General features: G+C 39.0%; 1 protein-coding gene across 1 annotated transcript in view; it reads left to right on the top strand.

Moving 5' to 3' along the window:
- Nucleotides 1–22,500, top strand: part of LOC135197532 (myotubularin-related protein 10-B-like) — a 178,988-nt gene that overhangs the window by 122,429 nt on the left and 34,059 nt on the right. The window contains exon 9 of the mRNA XM_064224593.1: nucleotides 18,325–18,495. Coding sequence (XP_064080663.1) covers nucleotides 18,325–18,495 — 171 coding nt within the window. The remainder of the gene's footprint in view (nucleotides 1–18,324; nucleotides 18,496–22,500) is intronic.

The following is a 22,500-nucleotide window of genomic DNA, read 5'->3' as shown; positions in this document are numbered from 1 at the left end:
GCCGTTTTTTAACGACCAGGACTTGACATTTCCATACCCTTAATTAAGGTGACTTGGGACATCTCCAAACGCATATGATTTTCGCCTCTGACCTTCGGTTTGTGACGCTAGGGCAAATTTATCCCAGAAAATAACCATTTTCAAATTTCTATCTCCTCCTTTGATATTTAATATTAAGACCTGGGATTACTACCATATATAGACCTGATTTAGACCCTCAATTCAAATGGAGAGTTTTTTTCTAAAAGTAAATTTTTTTCCGCTAGATATGATGTTTTTCAATATGGTGAAAAAAAAATAAAACCCTATAATCAAGAGGAAAAAAAATTATAAAAAAAAAGACGAAACAAAACTTGGAAAAAAAAAGGGCTCAATTTGATTGTTTCTATAATGCTTTCTGACTTATATACAAATTCCAATGTTATAGCTTTAAAAACTAAGTGAGGAGATAGATTTTGAAGGTCAAAAAATATAGTTTTGAGATAGGGCGTTCAAAGTTTTCCTTCGTATTTCTATAAAGACAATGTAATAAATAATGATTATAGAAGATATTTCTTTTTGTTGTATTAATAACCAATACTATTTTATTAATCAAATTAATTTAAAATCATAAATGATGATCCCTTTACTCATATATCGTAGCCTGGGGGCATGCTGAGGCAAGATGGGGCACTCCTTCCTACGTAACCCCCTCTCTCCCCCTTCATAACTCGGCTTATTACAGCGAAATTTATTCTGTATGTTAGCGAGATGTTCCTTGTATTTCCTCTTTGGGCATGATGACATTCTTGCAGAAAACAAAGATAAACAAACGTAAAATGCCAAGAGTGTCAGAGGTTTTGGAGACTCGAAGGTGACTCTTTACAAAGACAATTGATAAATCATGATTATATGAATTTCTAATTCCATTTTGGGTATTAAATAACCAAAACTATGTTATTTATCATAAATGAAGATCTCTGCTCAAAGATCGTAGCCTTGGGCACAGTGTGACGTGTGCTGTCAGGCAAGAAGGGGGGGCGTTAACTAAGCAACCCTCCCCTCCCCTCTCTCACTAACTACGCGTATATAGATATTCTGTAATAATACTGAGCGATTTTTCTTCGTCTGTATGTTAGCGAGATGTTTCCTTGCCTTTTCTCATTGGCATGATTGAACTTCTTGCCGAAACATACATAAACATACGTAAGAGCAAGCGAATGTCACGAGGTGAAACTCGAACGTGTAATCTACTTGAAAGTCTATGGTCCAACTGATTCATGATTGAACCAGATACTCACATATGCGAGCCACGGAATCTCTACAGATGCCATTTCTCACAATTTCTTTCCCAATAATTATCAATTTACGATAAACAGAAGAAAATATTGGCACCTTTCTTGTACGGATGAATGTTTTAGGCTTATTCTTTGAGTTATTGTTTACTAATTACCTGTAACACGAAAGAAGAGGGAATTTTGACGAAATATTTCGTATACGTATTCTCAATTGCCATATGAAGCTCCATGAATTTTTCTTTTTTATGACTTTGCATTTTTCCGCCCTATACACCATATGTAGGGGTTCCGGCCGGCCCCCTTAATAGCTAAATTAATTTTGCGTATCCGCTCAGAAACTAATTTCTGCGTATGAGGATCGTTAAAAACGTAAAAAGGCAAAAAACCATCGTAACCTTGGGAATTTGCGTTGTAATCTAACCAGAAACTTAGTTTTCATACATTCAACTTTACCTGTCAGATATATACATAGCATAGACCTCGTCATTTCCCGACAGAATTTCAAATTTGCGCGGCACTCGCTACAGGTAGGTCAGGTGATCTACCGCCCTGCCTCTGGGTGGCAGGACTAGGAAACTATCCCGTTTTCTAATCAGATTCTCTCTGTCGCGGCGGTATCAACTTGGGTTGTTACTTCCTCCTGACTAGAATCGTTTTTCGCAAGCTTTTTGATATCTCTCGCTGATATTGGTGACGTATTGGATCGTTGTTTGGCATTCGCTATGTGGACTGTTTTTAGAACTTAGAGCTTCCCTCAGAAAATGCAAGAAAAAGTCGCAGCATTGAAGGTAAGGAAAGTGAATGTGGTTTCGCTAGTGATGTTAGTCCCAGGTAGTGGAGGGGGCGTCTGGTCGTCGTCTGCGACGCTCCCAGGCCTAGACCTCTTCCAAGCTCCCTGGCCCGGAGGAGAAGGAATGTCGAAGCCGTACGGGGGTTGTGGAGAATCCCCAACGATCAGGCGCCCTTCGGCAGAATCGAGCATATCAAATAATGCCAAGGACCGCTATAGGAAAAGGTCCTTTCGAGAGTGCTTTTCTTCGTATAGTTCCCTTCTCGAGAAGAGGATGGAAGGAGTCGAAAAACTTTCCCGTCGCTGAAGAGGAATATGAAAGAGCATGAACTCAATTCGAGTCCCCGAGCGCTTCTATGAAGAAGGAGCGCCTTCGTAAAAAATAAAAAGGAAGGCGAGAATACATTCAGACTCTGGGTCTGGAAGGATCTAGAGCGCCTTCCAGATCTCCCTCTCCTGATTCGAAAAGGAGTCCTCAACAGGAGAATACTAATGAATATGCAAGAGCAATTAGCCTCGTTAGTAGGAACTCTTTATAAGGAAGCCTACTCGGAAGAAGGATGATAGGCTTCCCTATTAAAAGATCTAAATACCGATCTCCTGTCGGGGCGCGACGCACCCTTCAGGGGAGTTGTCGCACAAGCGGCTCTCGGGGGGAGCAATGCGTTAGACAGGAGAGAAGTAAGAAAGGAAGAATTACTCCTGTCAAGAGTAGGGCGCAACAGGAGCCAGGCTCCCGAGTAGGCGCAACAAAGAGCCAGTACAACATTCAAGATCTTCAATCAAGCGCCAAGAGTTAGCGGAAGAGGAAGATCCTGTTAGGAGTAGAGCGCTTGTTTGAGACGAAAAGCGCCCTACCGGAATCAATACTCTATAAACATCGGCGCATTCAAGGATCAGGCAGTATTTGGAACGACGTGCTCCTACCAGGCGCCCAGGAGTCATCGGGCCTAGATCCTCCTCCAGGCGCCAGGAGTATTCTGAACTTAATTTATCCTCCCAGGCGCCAGGAGTATCCTGAAGCTTATATCCCCCCCTCCCCAGGCGCCAGGAGTACTCTGGACTTAATACTCCTCCAGGCGCCAGGGAGGATTCCGAAGCTTATACTCCTCCCAGGCGCCAGGAGTATTCGGAACTTAATACTCCCCCCACGCGCCAGGAGTATTCTGAACAAGATGCGCCTACTAGAAGACCAGTGGAGTATTCGAGGCGCTCGCGCTGCCAAGCGCCAGGAGTATTCCAAAAAACAAACGTTACTCCTCCCAGGCGAGATACTCCTGCTGTACACCAGGCGCCATCCTCGTATGAAGAGCTGGACACTCGTTAAGAGAGTAAGAGAAGAGTCAGAAGAAAGAAAGGGAGCCTTCTCCTTCCGAGCCTATCAACCAGAAGATGACGGCAGGAGGGACGAAATGAAGGAAGGATCTTCTAATTATAAAGTTCTTTCGTCCCTTATATGGAGGAATAGGAGACTCTTGACGCCAGCTGCTCCCCCTTACTCCCACGCTCTCTGTTTTCGAGCACGAAAACACACAAGTCTTCCTCCTTCCTAAAAATGAGCCTGCTATTTTCTATGAGGAGGGCTCTTCAAATCTCTTGACTCCTTGGTTCAAGAAGAAGAAGAGTAGGAAGGACGGTTTTTTCTTTTTGTATGCCTCCCGCTAAACTTACAGGGAGGAGAGGCATTTGGTACGAAAACGGAGAGAATATGGGATTGTTCTCTGTCCGTTTCAGCTGAATCAGACTTCTCGAGTTTGGTGGATTCGTCGAGAAGGCACGCTTTCTTGAAATGCAGCGAAGGTTAACATGGGGGCTTTCGGAAACGGACCAACCTCCTCAAGGGACTTTTTCACACTTAGAAGTTTTTAACTTCTTAGATTGGTCCTTGGGGGTTCTGCCAAGAATCGCAGGAAAAGGAACAACTCGACCCAGAAACCCTAAATAGCATCCTCGCCTGCATTGATAAGGCGGTTCAGGATGGATCGGCTGAGGTATGCTCCCTCTTGGTGCAGAGTTTTAAAGAAGAGGGCGGTTTCACAGTGTTTCCTCACGAAGGCCGTTCTCCTTCGCAGGAGCCGCCCTTATTGTTTGCGCCTCTCTCTGAACACCTTTTTCCCTCGCGTTGGGTGAAGGATATCGCGCATTCTCTCACAAATGGAAAAGGCCACCCAGGATCTCCTTAGACAATCCTCAAGGAAGAATAGGCCTGTGGTAGTGAGGAAAAGAAAAAAAAAGTGACTCGCCCAGCTCAGTAGCAGCCCACTTTGCGAGGGGTCTTCCAACTAGATCGATCGCCAGAAGGAAGTCAACCGAAAAGAGAGGCAGGTTTCCTTCCGTCCTTAAGAAAGGGAAGTGAGAATTCTGTCCTCCAGACACCCGTAGGAGCCAGGTTACATTCGTTTGCGAAAGCCTGGGAAGACATAGGAGCGAATCCCTTTGGACGATGTCGATTATCAAGAAGGGGTATCGCATCCCATTCAAGGGACATTCCTCCCTTGACAACATCACCGAGGGAATTGTCCGCCAGATACAGGGACCCTGTTCTGAGGATACTCTCCGTCGGATGGTGGAACAGATGTGGGACAAAAGAGCAATAGAGCTAGTGCGGATTGCAACTGCCCCGGGGTTTTTACAATCGCTTGTTTCTTGTAGCAAAAGCCTCGGGGGGATGGAGACGGTATTGGACGTAAGTGCGCTGAACAAATTCGTTCGAACAACAGAAGTTCAGCATGGAACGTCTGCTTCAGTCCTTGCCGCACTGCAACACAAGGAGGATTGGATGGCGTCCCTAGACCTTCAGGACGCATACTTCCACATCCCGATCCACCATCGTCGAGGAAGTACCTTCGATTTATGTTCAAGAAGAAAGAATCTATCAGTTCAGGGCCTGTGTTTCGGCCTGTCCACGGCTCCTCAAAGTCTTCACAGACGTGATGAAAAATGTAGCAGACATTACATTTGAAAGGGATAAACGTCTCCCGTACCTGGGACGACTGGGCTCATCAGAGCCAGGTCTCAAAAGCAGTGTTGGACCTGTCAACAACACTGGGAATTGACAAAATCATTGGGATTGATCGTTGAAACCTCGAGAAGTCTCAGATGATCCCAGCCAGAACGTGGTTTATCTGGGGATTCAGATGGATTTCTCGGGGTTTTCGAGTTTTCCATCTCAAGAGAGATAAAGAAAGGCTGTGCCACAGTATCGAACTTTCTAGGGAAAGAGCGCACTTCAGCGAGGGAATGGCTGAGCCTTCTGGGAACCCTTTCCTTTCGCTCGAACAGTCTTTCTCCAGGAAGATTACATCTTCGACCGCTTCAGTTCTTCCTAAGAAGAAGTTGGAGTGGAAGACAGGTCAGCTCTCGGACACGTTTCCAATCTCGGAAGAAATAAAAACATCATTTGAAGTGGTGGTGATTCCATTAAAGGAAAACAAAGGAGTGCCTGCAAGTACGGAAACCAAGCCTGACATTGTTTTTCAGATGCCTCGGAGTCGGGCTGGGGGGGCAAAACATTGGGTATTCCAAAGAAGTGTCAGGCACCTGGTCGGCCAAAGAACAGGTGTCATGGCACATAAATTGCAAAGAGCTCTTAGCAATTTCACCTGGCGCTAAAGAGCTTCGAACAAACTAGTCAGAGGCAAAGTCGTACAGATAAAATTCAGACAATACGACACCCTGGCTTATATGCAAGAAACAAGGAGGGACGCACTCTTTTGCTCTGTACGAGCTGGCAAGAGATCTTACTGATTTGGGGCGAACCAAACAAGGAGTAGTTCTAACAAGGTTTGTCCAAGGGGAGAGGAATGTGAGAGCGGACAGATTGAGCAGGAGGTTCAGGTCCTTCCCCAGCCGAATGGACACTCCACTCAGAAGTCTATCAGAGCCTTTGGCTCTTTGGGGAAGCCTCAAATAGATCTGTTCGCCACATTCCTCTCCAAGAGGATAGAAAAACATTTTTGTTTTTTTTTTTGCCCTGGTGGAAGATCCCCGGGCTTATGCAACAGACGCCTTTCTCCTGGACTGGTCAGGGATAGACGTTTACGCTTTTCCCCCGTTTCAAGATACTGGGGGAAGTAGTCAGAAAATTCGTGGAATCCGAAGGAACCAAGATGACTTCTGATTTGCTAGTATTGGCAGCTCAAATTTGGTCACAGAGGTGTGGACCGGGAATGGACGGTGACTCCCCAGATCTCTTCCAAAAACAGAATAGATCTGCTCAAACAACCCCACTTCGAGAGGTACATCAAAATCTACCCGCTCTTGCTCGACTGCCTTTCGACTATCGAAAGACTTGTCAGAGCGAGCGGGTTTTCTCGCAGGCAGCAAACGCAATGCTAGAGCCGCAGATCATCTACTAGGCGAGTGTACCAATCGAAGTGGGAAGTTTCAGAAATGGGTGCAGGTCGAAGAAGCTGTCCTCTTCCAGTACTCTGTGACCGAAATTGCGGATTTTCCTTGCTGTTTCTTAGACAAAAGTCGCATCTCTCGGTACGACCATTAAGGGGTACAGGAGTATGCTTTCAAGCAGTCTTTAGAAAAACAGGGGATTAGATCTAACGAATGATAAGGATTTGCATGACCTCATTGTTCCTTCGAAACATCAAAAATCACTTGAACCTAATGTTCGAGCTGGAACTTAGATGTGGGTTCTTAAGTTTTATCATCAGACGAATTCGAACCACTCACACTGCTTAGTCGTAACATCACTAGAAAGTGTTTGTTCTGATGTTCTCTGGCAACGGCAAAGAGAGTCAGTGAGTTGCACGCCCTTGAAATAAAGAGTTGGCTTCAAAGGAGACTCTGCAATTTGTTTCATTTCAGTCCCTTTTTCTTGCCAAGAATGAAAACCCTTCGAACCCTGGCCCCAGGAGCTCGAAGTGAAAGGACTTCTAGTTTGGTGGCAGAGAGGCGGAAAAGAGTTTCCCCTTTGCCCAGTTAGAGCTCTAAAATTTTTATTTGGGGACAAGAAGAAGCAGTTGGGGGGTTGGCGCAGAAAGGTCTTTGGTGCTCAGTGAAAGACCCCAAGAGAGCAATGTCAAGAACGCCTTAGCCTTCTTTGTTAGAAGTGTTATACAGAAGCTCATAAGAATTGTCCAGATGATTCTTAATCTTTAAGAGTGAGAGCCCACGAAGTTAGGGCAATCGCAACCTCTGTGGCGTTCCAAAGAAATATGTCATCAAGAACATTTTGACGCAACTTGTGGAGATGCAACTCTGTGTTTGCATCACATTATTTAAAAGACGTGCGAGTTACGTATGATAAAGTTTTTCGTTAGTCCGTTTGTGTCAGCACAGACGGTTCTGGGTAAAGGAGAAAAGGCACCAATCCTTAAAAAATTGTGTACGTAACCCTCTGTCGGATGTGTTTCGTGTTTTCGGTGTCATGGGAGTGTCAGTTGTCGCACAAGCGGCCTTCACTTCGCTTCATTTGTGAAAATCGAGTGACCATTGACTATTAGAGCGGGTACAAAAATTTTTATTTTTGTATGTATGAGTTTCGAGTTTGTGGTTGTTTGCCTAAGAGTTTGGGGATAACTCTAAGCAATCTTAGAACTAACACGGGGTTGGTTAGGATCGGGGTGGTGATCGGGATTGGTTGTGTGTGCTCCTTAAATAAATGCGTGTTTGTCATATAAGCGGATGTTGCTCACTGACAAACGCCAGTTAGGTTCTGTCGAGTAAGTGGAAGAGGACCCACCCTCGACAGATCCCACAAGAACTCTGGCCACAGAATCACTATCTCGCTAAGGCTCTTGAGATGAGCAGACTCTGGGCAGTAGCCACGAAGTCTTCCATCTAAGAAGGTAGGAACTAACGGTTTATTTATACCTACAACATATGTGTTACTGTCTAGTCCAGTTAGTTAGTGTCTCTTGCCTCCCACCAAAGGGTGTCAATCAGCTATGTATATCTGACAGGTAAGTTGAATGTATGAAAATGACATTGTTATGATAAAGAATAAAAAGTTTCATACATACTTACCTGGCAGATATATTATAATTGAGACCCACCAGCCTTCCCCGCAGGAGACAGGGGGAAGAGAGAATCTGATTAGAAAAACGGGAAATCAGTTCTAGTCCTGCCACCCAGAGCAGGGGCGGTAGATCACCTGACCTACCTGTAGCGCCAGTGCCGCGAAATTTGAAATTCTGTCGGGAACGACGGAGTAAGCTATAGTATGATATCTGCCAGGTAAGTGTATGAAAATTTATTGTATCATAACAATGTCATTTGTTTAATTATGTTATACTGGAAACTAGCAATGATTTTTTCATTATTTGCGCCTTTTGGACTGTTATAAACTGCGCATCCCAGCCTAGTGTATTTATTCGCCTCAGAAACTAGTTCTGCATAGAGGCCGTCACTAAAAAAATAAAAAACAATATGAATAAAAAGTGTCGAAAAATCATCATAACCTCAAATTTTTTTGTTGTAATCTAAACCAAAAACTAAGTTTTTATTAATATACTGTGCTAAAAAACTATAAAGGATTCTTATCATAGTATGCGTTTTTAAAAAGGCGTAACTCGGAGCGTCTGAAGCGTCAGCGTTGTAACTCGGAACAAGCGTTCGTAAACCCAGGGCGGATTTTTCAATGAATATTTAAGAAAAAGCGTCGTAACCTCGGAATGTCGTAAGCCGGACCCATCGTAACCCGGGGACCGCCTGTATATTATTGGCATATCTTCATAACAAATAGCCTATTAGAAGAATAATTCTAAATCAATGAAACAAACTTTTATCTATGCAATCCCAGCTGAGAAAATATAAGTGTCGAGTTACTGTTGCTCTAACAGCATCCTTCATCTTTCAGTAACCTTTTAGAAACTTCGGTGGTAGTGTAATTACAGTGATAATAATATATAGGATAATATTAATTTTTCATTAAAAGTTTCTTATACATATCACAAGATTGCTCACATTTGCCACCATCATAGGGATTCCAGTCTGGCTCTGGCGAGTCGACTTCGGCTTCACCGTCTATATCATACACATCATCTTCAGTACCAACCATGGCATTTTTTAAATAGTTTTATGACACTTTCGATTTTCACTTTTCGCATGCTTTTATAACAAAAATGCATTGAACATCACGTAAGGCAGCACGCAAAGCTGTTTGTAACTGTTTAGAACAATTCACTCTTATGAACGATAATTGTGTATAATAATTATCGTTCATTATTGTATTTTTAGAGCAGTTGTTTGAGAAAGATGACGAAACAAAACAAGGATTTCCCTTTTAGGCAACGTCTGTATGAAAAACATGATATAGAATATGCTTTGTTAAACCCACATTTGATAATTTATGAAGGAATGTTTCTCTGAATTAAGTTTAATTTGGCAACTAAAGACAGTGATGATATCGGTATAATGCGATCAGCTGATTATTTTAAGACTGTATAAGCAAAACTACAATGCAAATGACACATCATCGCACTGTTCATACGTATATTGTAATATGATAATACATGCCATATGATTACAGTAAAACAAGTTTTATTAAAATTATCATCATTCTCGATACTTTTGCAAGCGGATATCTAATAGTGTAACAACCTAACCGAGGCAATGATCTCTCTCTCTCTCCCTCTCTCTGAATTACCACACAGTAGTACTTCATTTATTGAACGTTTCATATGTTGAATTTTCCGTTTTTCGAACAAATTTTTTTAATAATTTTGTATTGTTTGTCAAACAAATGCTAGTACTTCGAACTGACTGATTATCTAGTTTATACTTTGTATTCGACGGCCTACCAGGTCTTACATGTTAAACTTTATTAATTTTTTTATTTACAATATGTATATAGTTTAATGATAACTGTATTCGACAAAATAAGAATATTAAGCATTTAATATAAAATTTAGCTTTCAATATAACATTTAGCACAAAAGATGTATAAAATCATTTGTAACCACGGTGACGTTATGCCCAGCTGACTTGAGACTGAATTAGGGAGCATTGATATGTTGAGAAGAGAAGGAGAGGAGGGAGTTAAAATATTACTGCTTAAAAGTGCCTTTAACTGCTTACCAACACCATTAACCCTTAAACGCCTATTGGACGTATTATAAGTCGACTAAAATTGTCTGCCGGGTGCTAATCGGACATAGGGTACGTCGAGTACAAAAAGTTTTTTAAATATACGCGGAAAAATAGTTATAGGCCTAGTTTGCAAAAAATTTTAAATCACGCGCCTTGAGGGATGCTGGGAGTTCACGGATCTAGCTGTTGTTTTGTTTACAAGCGTTACCCAGGTGCGCATGCGCGAATTTCTTTCTTCTCGCACTTAAAAGCACCAGTGACGCATCTCAGAAATTTTTTAGTCACTTTGTCGTAATTTTTGCACCGTTTTATATTAGCCGTAACATAGAGTTTTATATATGAAAATGTGCATAATTTCATGTAGAATACAACAAAAATAACCCATGGTTGTAGCTTTTATCAGTTTTGAAATATTTTCATATAAATAATGATGTGCCAAAATTTCAACCTTCAGTCAACTTTGACTCGACCGAAATGGTAGGAAAACGCAATTGTAAGCTAAAACTCTTACATTCTAGTAATATTCAATCATTTACCTTCATTTTGCAACAAATTGAAAGTCTCTAGCACAATATTTTGATTTATGGGGAATTTTTGAAAAAAACTTTTTCATTACGTCCGCGCGGTAACTCGGCCGAAAATCTCGGAAATTCTTTCGTCAGAGTGTCGTAATGTTTGCACCGGTTGATATTAGCCGTTACATAAAGTTTTATATATGAAAATGTGTGCAATTTCATGTAGAATACAACTAAAAATAACTCATGGTTGTAGCTTTTATCAGTTTTGAAATATTTTTCATATCACCGATGTGCCAAAATTTCAACTTCAGTCCAACTTTTTGACTCGACCGAAAGGTGGTAGAAAAACGCAATTGTAAGGCTAAAAACTCTCACATTATAGTAAATATTCAATCATTTACCTCATTTTTGCAACAAATTGGAAGTCTCCTAGGACAAATATTTCGATTTATGGTGAATTTTAAAAAAAATAAATTTTTTTCCTTACGTCCCGCTCGGTAACTCTGCCCCCGAAAATATCAGAAATTCCCCTTTTGTTACTTTGTCGTAATTTTTTGACATTTTATATTTAACTGTTACCATAAAAGTTTTATATGGAAAAATGTGTGCACAATTTTCATGTAGAATACAACAAAAAAACAACCCCATGGTTGTAGCCTTTTTATCAGTTTTTGAAATATTTTTATATAAAGCACGATAAGTGCCAAAATTTCAACCTTCGGTCAACTTTGACTCTGCTGAAATGGTCGAAAAATGCAGTTGTAAGCTAAAACTCTTACATTCTAGTAATAATCAATCTGTTACCTTCATTTTGCAACAAATTGGAAGTCTCTAGCACAATATTTTGATTTATGGTGAATTTTGATAAACACTTTTTCCTTACATCCCCGTGGTAACTCAGCCGAAAATATCAGAAAATTACTTTCCGTCAGTTTGTCGTAATGTTTGCACCGTTTTATATTAGCCATCACATAAAGTCTTATATATGAAAATGTGCGCAATTTCATGTAGAATACACCAAAAATTAACTCACGGTTGTAGCTTTTATCACGTTTTAAATACAGCGGTACCTCGACATACGAAAGGCTCAACTAAGGAAAAACTCGAGATACGAAAGCAAATACGAAAAATTTTACAGCTCTACATACGAAAAGTTTTCAAGATACGAAAGGTTTGTTGCTGTAAAGTCCGAGATTCGCCCGGACCACAGAGAAACAATTTTAAAACTCCCGCGCCGCCAACTGAGTAAACTCGCCACCATCCTCCCGCTCTCCATTGGTTCCTGATGCTAGTCACCCCATAAGTCCTGCTCTCCTATGGTTAGCATCTACCCCTTGGTGCTTTAAGTATTCTATTGGTAAAAGGATGCTGTAAATTGAAAAAACTTATTCATGCAATACATTTGATAAAAAAAAACACATAGGTAAAGATTTGAATAAAGAATAGAAATGAATGGTTATTATACTGTTTGGTTAGTTCAGTAGTTGAAGAGAGATAATGAAAATTTATGGCTTACTGTGTAAAGTGATTGCTTGGCGATCGTCGATACTCGTAAGTGCTGGATGTAAAACAGAAGTTTGGAAGCTTTTTTTGTTTGTTTATTATAGTTAATGGTTACTTAATTAATTATTGAAATGAATACATGCAATACATTTAATAAAAAAAAATTGTGAATTAGATATCATAAAATATAAAATAAATCAGACTGCCAACAAATACGTATTTTTTAGAATTCTTCTTCTGTTTTATTATTACGTTACGTATACATGTTTCATTATAAGCTGTCAGTAACTCGGTATCTCCATTAGGTAAAGATAGAATAAAGAATAGAAATGAATGGTTATTATACTGTTTGGTAGTTTTATTAGTTGAAGAGAGATACTAATGAAAATTTATGGCTTACTGTGTGCTAGGAAAAATGATTGCTTGGCGTTCGTTTGGAACTCGTACGACGGGTAAGAGCTGAATGTAAACAATCGATTGGAAGTTTGTTTGTGTATTATAATTAATGATTGTGTATTATAATTAATGATTAATTAATAATTATTTGAAATGAGTACATACTGATTATTTATACATTTTATTGGCATATTCTAAGCTTTTAGCTCTTAGGTTTAGATGTTATAATCATAGACTAGGCTACAGTAGCAACCGCTAACATAGGCTAGGCTTATTGCTAAGGGACATATGCTAAAGTCCTAATATATGCAGTAAAAATGGGGTTGAACAGTACATGCAGTTGAATATTACTCAAGTATGTACAGTATTTTGCCTTTTTGGAGTCATATTTCTTCCGTCGGATTGGCGTCGTAACCCTGAACATGTGTTTTAGGCCTGGAAATATATTTTACTGGGGTGTTTGGAGGGCTGGGGGGGACTTGAACGAATTAGCCATTTTTACATGTAAAACGTCGGTCCAAGATACGAAAAACTATGATGATACGAAGGGCGCCTCGGAACGGATTAATTTCGTATCTCAAGGTACTACTGTATTTCCATATAAATCACCATAAATAGGAAAAATTTTACCTATGGTCAACTTTAACTTGACCGAAATGGTCGAAAACTGCAATTGTAAGCTAAAACACTTGCAGTCTAGTAATATTCAATCAATTACCTTCATTTTGCAACAAATGGGAAGTCTCTAGCACAATATTTCGATTTATGGTGAATTTTTGAAAAAAAAACTTTTTTTTTTTTTTTTTTTTTTTACGTCTGTGCGTACCAATTCATGCATCATTTTGTGGTAATATTTTCTCTGTGTTGCTTTGATCATTTTACGATTTGTTATATACCAAAATCATCACAATTTAGTGTACAATACAACGAAAAAAAATAAGCTCACTAACTTTAACCGTTTTGCTCAGTGTGATTTGTATACAATTATATATGAATTTTTTTTTTGCGCTGTAATATATTCCAATATTTATATATGATAATGATATTTTTCCATTTCTGATGGTTGCATACTAAACGTCAGGCAATGAGAAAAAAAGGAGCCCAAAATGAACTCTTAATTTTAAAAACTAAATGTGCTGTAATTTTCTGAAAAAAAAATTTTTCCGCTTTGGCACTAACTCCTGAACGCCACCGGCATACGGCAGACACTTTGGTAAATTGCGGCTCGGCGTTTAAGGGTTAACCACTTACTGACACTGATAAACCACTTACCAATGCTGATAAATGCTTACTGGCAGAAAATCATGTAACATTGCTGTAAATGGCTTACCGTTGCCAAAAATCTGGCTAATGACATCGTTAGCCAAGCGTCTTAAAACTGAAATGCCTTCAAACAATGCCGCCAATAAGCAAGGACCGCCTTATATTCTGCCTGTACCAGAATATAAGTTTACATTAGAAGTCCAATGTTGTACACCACTGCCCATCACTCTCACAGCCACCACAACTATTTCCAACTGAAACTTGTTTAATAAATCTATTTAATGTAGAGATTATAATAATAATAATGGATTGCACAGCATGGTATATGGTAATAAGTTATGATAACTAAGTAATAACAGCCAAGGTCCAAGAGTCCTCTGCAATCACTAGTCCTGCTGTAGCTTTAGTCAATAGAGTGGTTTTGCTTTAAAGGGTGGAACTGTTATGACTCCAATTTTGAGTCACAGGTCTGTCCTAGGTCAGACTAATGGTTCCATTAGTTAATGCAGCCATGGTTGTGTTGTTGCACTAGCATTGGTACAGCCCTGGTCTTGCATGTACAAATCTTCCTGTTTTCAAGGCTATCAGCACTGCCATTGCTGTGTTCTCTGATTGCTGTCAAGCTTGTGTGGGTCATCAGCATGCCTCTAGTCTTGATCAGAGTTACTGGAACACCTGGGCTGGATGGGTGCCTTGCATAACGCTCCTTGCATTTACAGCGCAAAAAAGATTAATTTAAGGAAAAGGAATCTGCTGACAGCATGTGCTCCTTAGAATATCATGTAGCGCGTATCCAAGCATGGCTGTTAAGGGTACTGGGCATGTCAACCTCTGTCTGATTTGGAATGCTTTTTTCTGGGTGCTGGTGGGAATAGATTTCTGCTGTGAATGACTAAAGATCTCAGAGAAAGAATACACTAGGTTTTGTATGTTGTCATCCACCAAGGCATCATTAGCTATTGGAGCTGTAGCTAAACAACCGGAACAGCTCCAGGAGATAGAATGACACTTGGTTGTAGTAGGTCAGTGCATCAGTCAATCTTGGCAGAAAAGAGTATCAGGGATCAGTTGTGATAGCGAAAGCTCTCTCGTTGAAATACAACCTGTGACAAGTTGACAAACAAGAGATCATCCAAGTCATAACTGCTGGTGTCAGGAAACAGAAACCTACCACCATGTACCACTTTCCAAAAGAGAGTATTCTAGCAAAGGAAGGAAAAGTGACTAAATAGGTTGCATTAATTTTATCACTGTAGTAAATTCATGAGTCCTTTTTTCTCCATTGTCCCAGATTTCAAAGAGTTTGAACAAGTTTTTAACCTTCAAAGGAACAGCTTACTTAATAGCTGCCAATTTGCCAAACAGGCACTGGTTTTTATTACTTCAACAACAGGCGAAGAAATCAGTCATACTACCATCTGCTGTTCTATCCCAGACAGTAGGAAGGAAAATCATCTACGCATCCACCTTTCTAAACTGAAACCTTCATTGTGGAATTTTTAAATATTGTCTACTGTGAAAATTATTCACTTAACATTGCTTGGTACTTAGTGTAAAAACTATGGACATCATCCATCCGACAATATTAGTGTAAAAACTATGGACATCATCCGTATATCCATGCTGAGAGCCCAGTTGTGATCTCTATGTAAACACTTTTAAATTTCCTTAAAACAAATGCCTTGCTGTTACAGCAATCATGGCATATAAGGCAGCTTTAATGGAATCTTTTCCTTATGACTTCAGTATTGACTCTAGTAAATAGAAGTTGTCACTTCCCCTCTCTGGTCTTTTGCACTTCAAAGGCCTCTTCCCGAAAGGCTTTCAGTTACTTGGTCCCTGAATGAGGGTCGTAGACTTTTGTCAGCCCCTCAGTTTGGCAGATCCAATACAACCACAACTCATATGCTGCAAAGCCAATCTTTATTTCTTTAGCATGAGGAGCTCATACCAGTGAACTGGGCTCTCTTAGATGGAGACAGTATATCACACGAACAGCGGACCATCAATTATTATTGTACCCTGGCCCATCATTCCTGACCAAGAATAAGAAACCTTTAAGAAGGAAATCCCCTATTTTATAAGAAAATTCAATTTAGCAGACAAAACATTTTGCCCAGTTCAAGCACTTAAGGTTTACGTAAAGGTCACGGCAAGCATCCCAGAGGGTCCGATTTTCCTACACCCTAGCACAGACAAACCGCTCTCTCTACAAGGGCTGAGAATAAGTTTAGTGACCCTTAATAAAAAGGCAAATCCACACACCTTTCTTAGGTCACATGATATTAGGAAAGTGAGCATGTTGTTGGCCTTCAGGAATGTCTTTCAAAGAAGTCTCGGAATGTACAGGGTGATCATTAGAGACAGTATTCTTAAAGCATTACTTCCATGAGTGCAAACAAATTTGACTACACTGTGTATCAGTAGGTGGTATGGTTAGTTGTAACCCCATAGGCGCTACAGCGGAAAACCAGGGGTGTTTTTGACGGTGAGTACGCTAACTACATATTGCTGGGCGAAGGTGTGACAGTACTACAACCAAACCCAGTGTACTTAGGTAAGTCATTGTAGAACTACACCCAAAAAACATAAGTTTGTGTTTAGTTCCTTGTTCTTTGTTACCAAAACCTGAGGGGTACAGGCAGTCCTCTGTTATCGGTGGAGGTTCCATTCTCGACTGTGTGACAATAACTGAAAATCACCTATAATCTAATATCGGCGATAATAGCACCAATCCCTGGTTATTGGCGCCGATACCCATGGAAAAGCGCCGTGGTTAAGTGAGGATCGGCACTGAAAATCCAGTTAACATCATTGCTAGACAAGAGCTATAAAACCAAATACAGGCGGTCCCCGGGTTACGACGGGGCTTCCGTTCTTGAGACGCGTCGTAAGTCGAAAATCGTCATAAGCCGGAACATCGTCAAAAATCCTAAGAAAACCTTACATTTAATGCTTTGGGTGCATTGAAAACTATGTAAACTGCATTCTTATGGCATTTTTCAACAAAAAAGCCTTCAAATATTGATTATTTTGCATTTTTGGTGTCATATTTCATCTCCCAGATGAGCGTTGTAGGCGTCGTACCCTGGAACATGCATCGTAACCCTGGAACATGCGTCGTAACCCTGGAAATAACGTCTATTGACAAACTTCGTAACCTCGGAACGTCATAAGCCGACACCGTCGTAACCCGGGGACTGCTTGTACTGTATGTAGAATAAAAAATAGGGCTTAAAATTTGTGACTTGACCTTGGACCAGAAATGTTGATTCTTTGGGGTGTTGGGATTAAAAATTGAGAGCTTAAGCCTTTTGTCACCTGTCAATTTCTTTGTAAAGCCCCTTGAGGATAAAACAAGTTGCTACACTATCAGAAAATCAGGTTTTGATGTAGGAAAAACCTATTTTTGGAAGTCACTGTTGAGTCCTCAAAACCCTCCCACGTCCCTGATGAAAAGGCATCAGATTTGGGTAAGGGATCATCCTGCATTGATGAACAAAAAGTAATGGTTTCCTGGTCTCGTTGACAGGTGGACTGTGCATAGGCAATAATTGCTTCATGTTCTAGCAGTTTTAACGAAGGAAGAACCTAGGTACAGCCATGCTGTAAGATAAGGGAAAGAGCCCCCTTTTTTTCGAATCCATTAAATATACCATCACATGTCATAGTGTTTATCATCACAACACAATACCTGGCTACAACACTGACAAAGAGAGAATTCTTGGATATTAGTTTGGACTACCATGGAGCTCTGACAGACCATGGAAGGGAACTCCTTGAGGACTCAACAGCGACCACCAAAAATTGGTTTTTCCTATGTCAAAACCTGTTTTCTTTACTTGCTATGAGGTTTTCCACAAGTACCCCATGAGTGTTTTACTGCATTTATTGGAACTATGCAAAGCTCAAGGTCTCTCAGCTTCTCATCTTCCTTCCTGAAATGCAATATAGGTTTTATTTGATTGATGGTTTTGTGATGAAGTAAGTCAAGTGTATATAAAATAAGAGCATATATTTTCATGCAGACCTTTCGGTAATATATTAAACTCTCAACTCCAATCCCTTCATTCCTTCTCTTTTACACCCAATCTAAATGAACAATAAAGAAGAAGTTATATCTAACAACAGGTCCAAGGCACACATTCATGAACAATCACTCTTAGCTTTTCTGTTACTGTTGTTGAGAGGACAAGAAATTGCACATCAGGGTAGGTTCAAACATCAGATGTAGTCTCAATATGATTTATGGGTTTGTATGAGGAAAAATATGCTTTAATTTATAAAAACTTTATTTGAATTTTTTTCTATAGTTTTTTATTTCAGTCTATTCCAACTTCGTTGAATGGTTAGAAATGGAACTCATTTGTAAGTTGAGACCTGCCTATTTTACATCATTAGCCATTGATGTTTTAGCAAGTTTATAGTATTAAAACAGTAAATCAGGAAGTTAGTCAGCAAACTGTACCTTTGTGAAAACTCTTGTAATTTCATTTAATAACTTCCCTCTCATCAGGTTTGCTCATTTCAGAGTCCAGTATGGCTGCTTTTTTTGGACTGTGTACATCAAGTTAGTTTACAACATCCAGGAGCTCTAGAGTTTACCTCCGAGTATTTGCTGGCTTTATGGCATGCTGCACACTGTTCCTTGCATTCTACATTCATGTTCAATTCTGTCAGTGCGAAATGTTCTGCTATTGCAGTAAGTAAAATATATATTTTTTTCTAAATTACATGTCCTTATGTTCGATATGTTTCTTTTAGAAGGAACCTTTAATGTTATTTCAGAAAATTAATTATGAGTCTCTTTGAGAAGGAACCTTTAATGTTATTTCAGAAAATCGATTTCTTGGCTTGCTGTGATTAAGTGTTCAAATTATATCACGAATAACAACACTAGAAGATTGATGTATATTACTTTCATAGGTTTATATTTAATAAGGTAGAAACTCACTAACCATAGGCACCTGAAGAGTGGATTAGTGAAAACCGAGTTACAGAAGAATTACCTGTATAGAGTAACTAACCACCTCTTCATACCATTAAATGATATGTACTGTAGTATACAGTTACATAATGTTCAACATTGTGTAATGTTTGATCCCCACTTTTTTGAAAATATCTTTAGTATTTTATTTTATATTCTGTGAAAAATGGAAGCCCTTATTTTCTAAGCAAGTCACGGATACATTACATTATTTCACATCAAAATATCTGGCTCTACTTCTCACCTCAAGTAGTAGTTATTAACATAATCTGTGTAGAATATAACTTGAAAATCAGTAACAAAATAAGAAAAATCTGTAATGAGTACACTTCATTACTGCTGGACAAATGACATAGAATTGCTCACACAGGAAATAATAACAATCATATACACATATGCCAAGTTTAATCATGCAAGTTCTGATTTTGGAAGATTAGACTTGATTCCTGTAAAACCTGTTTCGAAAGATTTTTCTTATTGTTTTGTTACATGGTGATCTATTTTATTGATCACCAGCTTTCTGCACTCTGTATCTCTCTGAGTATGACACACATACATACACTGATTTTCATAATAAGGGGTGTGTTTGCTTTATCACTGGGTCTACTGAGAAGAAATTGTGAACAAATTAATGGGGGAACTTAATTACAGTTAGATTAGTACTAGTCAGTTTAATTGTATTTAAATCTGTTGCAAATAAGACAGTGACACTTTTGATATTAATACTCAAATTACCACTCTTTTTTTTTTTTTTTTTTTTGTGGTTCTGAGAATTTGTGTGCCATACACTTACCCTCACACATTCCACTGCAGAAGACAAAAGAGAAATTCGGCTTCTGTCTACTAGTTTAGATTTCTGTGAATTTATAGGACTTGAGGGTTCAGATTCCTCTGTTATCTTTAATATTAAATTAAAGAAAATTAAAATCATATTTCCCAGTTTCCCTTTCTTGCTGCATCCCAGCTTATCAAACAGTCTTGGTGATGGTGGTGCTAAGTCCCCAAATTTTGTGTTGTGTCTGCTGTCTTTAGTGTCTATGCTGTTCATTCTCCAGCTCAAACTTTGTCACCCACTTCATTGGTTTGTGGACAGTGCAACTTTTTATGGGGAGAATTGTCTCTTTTCTGCTTTCTTGTACAGTAGAGGAGTAACTGTTTCACCTGTTGCTGTGTATAGCCATCTGCTCCCTTGCCTGCCACTCAACTGCAAAACTTGTCAAGTGGCTCTTAGACAGTTGTTCTCTTGTTGTCACACACTATTTTGTTCTTCAAGCACTAATCTCACCCTCTGCTTTCCTTGACTCCCACTCAAGTTTAGCCCTCTCCAAATGACTTCCAGATCCAGTTACTGTCTATTCCTTTTATGATTTTTCATGTTGAAGCAGAGGTTTGCCTGTCATCTTGTACCTACTTGGCAAGCCAGGAGCTTTATGTTTCTCAAACATGATTTCATGATTGTGCCAGTCTTGTATTTGTCTCTGTGGTGCCTCCTTTTTTGGAGACTTTTTTACTGATACATCAAAGCAAGAATGAGAAGTACAATGTACAAGATTTTTAGGCATCACCTCATTGGTCTTGTCAAGGAAAAAAATATACATCATTTGTCTGGGTTTGAAGTTTGCCTCCCTAGGTCTCCAGGCCTTCTCTCAGCAAGTAAGGAAAAGGAAATTGTGTGATATGACAGATAACTTATGTCCAATGTAGAACACATGAGAAGCCAGGGAGGCACAAATTGAAACCTTTTACTACCTGACAGGAAATTTTTATTTGGGCAGGACCATCACTGTGGAGATCATCTGAGGTTCATTGTAGGAAGGCACAATGTGGTAGAAGTCTGCCTCATGAGAGCAAAGCATGTCCAGCCATCAGAATGATCAGTGCATTTGGACATTTGCAAGGTCCTGAGGCATCTATGTTGGATGTCATTAGTGGATCTTTTGGCCTCAAGTTTCAACTAGCATTGTGGTTGATGGATGCTGTGATGCATGGCTGGGACAATTTTTGTCACATCTGGTAGACAGCAGGATCCCCTCGTAACAGAAGTGTCCTCCACCTTTTCCTCCACGCAGATAATTCCACCAGATCATGGAGATGCAAAATATTTTTGCATTTAGACTATTCAGCAAGGCCTAAGAAGTGGAGGAGAGGAGTATCAAGTGACGGCAGCATAAGCTATCTCGGAACCATGTAAGGCTTCTTAATTGGTGCAATGGCAGGCATCCTGTTGCTGTCTCTATTCTACAAGTAGCAGATCTTTTGTTCCAGAGGATAAGATCAGCCCCTGTTTGCCTCCAGTGTGATTTATAAGTGTAATTGTCCCAGATATGATCTTGGAACTTAAATTAGTTGCACCAGGAGGTTGCTAAAAGTCCAGATTTCCTCTCATCAAGGTATTAGCTATGGAATAGGTTGTCGACTGTTGAATCCCAAACAATCTAATATAAGAAATCATAGTAAAAGTTGCAAGACACATAGATGCCAGTCATTTTAATATTGTAGGAAGAACCTGACATATAGATGAACTAACCACTCTTGGATCAATCATGATTAAGCTAACCGTACCTACTCTTAACCACCAATCATCTTCTACACAACCGTTTATTGCCTAATATACCTGTCCAGATTTTTCGTTTACACTCCCCTCCATAACAGTTTTTTGTCAGCCCTCCTTATATTACTGATGTGGGTAGGTGCCTTGTTTTTCTGTAGTATTTGCCCTTGGCCTTTTCACTGTAGTTCTGTTTTTATTTTGTTTTTATTTTTTATTGTTTTTTTTTTAAACTTGTAAATAGGTTTTTAATTATCATGTTAGCAAACATTTAATATGTATACATTTTACTGCTTATGAGCAATTGATGTGTACTCACAATTTCAGCCTGAAAAATGTATCAAGCACATATGAAACACTGGCACTTAATAAATGGATAAAGGACAGAACGCAATTCCATACTCCAAAATGCTTATGCACACACACACACACACACACACATTATATATATATATATATATATATATATATATATATATATATATATATATATATATATATATATATATGTGTGTGTGTGTGTGTGTGTGTGTGTGTATATATTATATTCTATATATATATATTGTATATATATATATATATATATATATATATATATATATATATATATATATATATATATATTATATTTATATATATATATATATATATATATATATATATATATATATATATATATATATATATATATATATATATTCAACAGGCGGAGGTTTCTCTAAACCCAACTATACAATGAAGGCAGGGGAAGCACACCACAGGTCAAGGAACTCATATTTATTAAGTTGCAACGTTTTCGAAGCCAATCAGCAGGCCTCATTTTCAAGGCTAAAAAGTAACTATCTAATTAGTACAATAAAATTAAGCTACAATATTTGTACCTTATATTGTGTATTTTAATATTGTAGCTTAATTTTATTGTACTAATTAGATATTGTTACTTTTTAGCTTGAAAATGAGGCCTACCTGATTGGCTTCGAAACGTGCAACTTAATAAATATGAGTTCCTTGACCTGTTGGTGTGCTTCCCCTGCCTTTATTATATATATATATATATATATATATTATATAATATATATATATATATATATATATATATATATACAATATATGTACATTGCGCGTCAAAATAATTGTCGAGTTTTAAAAACGACGACAGTTTTTTTGCCCGC

Source organism: Macrobrachium nipponense, chromosome 21, assembly GCF_015104395.2.
Source record: "Macrobrachium nipponense isolate FS-2020 chromosome 21, ASM1510439v2, whole genome shotgun sequence".
NCBI lineage: Eukaryota > Metazoa > Arthropoda > Malacostraca > Decapoda > Palaemonidae > Macrobrachium > Macrobrachium nipponense.
Note: the sequence above shows the minus strand (reverse complement) of the source record. Positions and strands in the feature narration are given on the sequence as shown.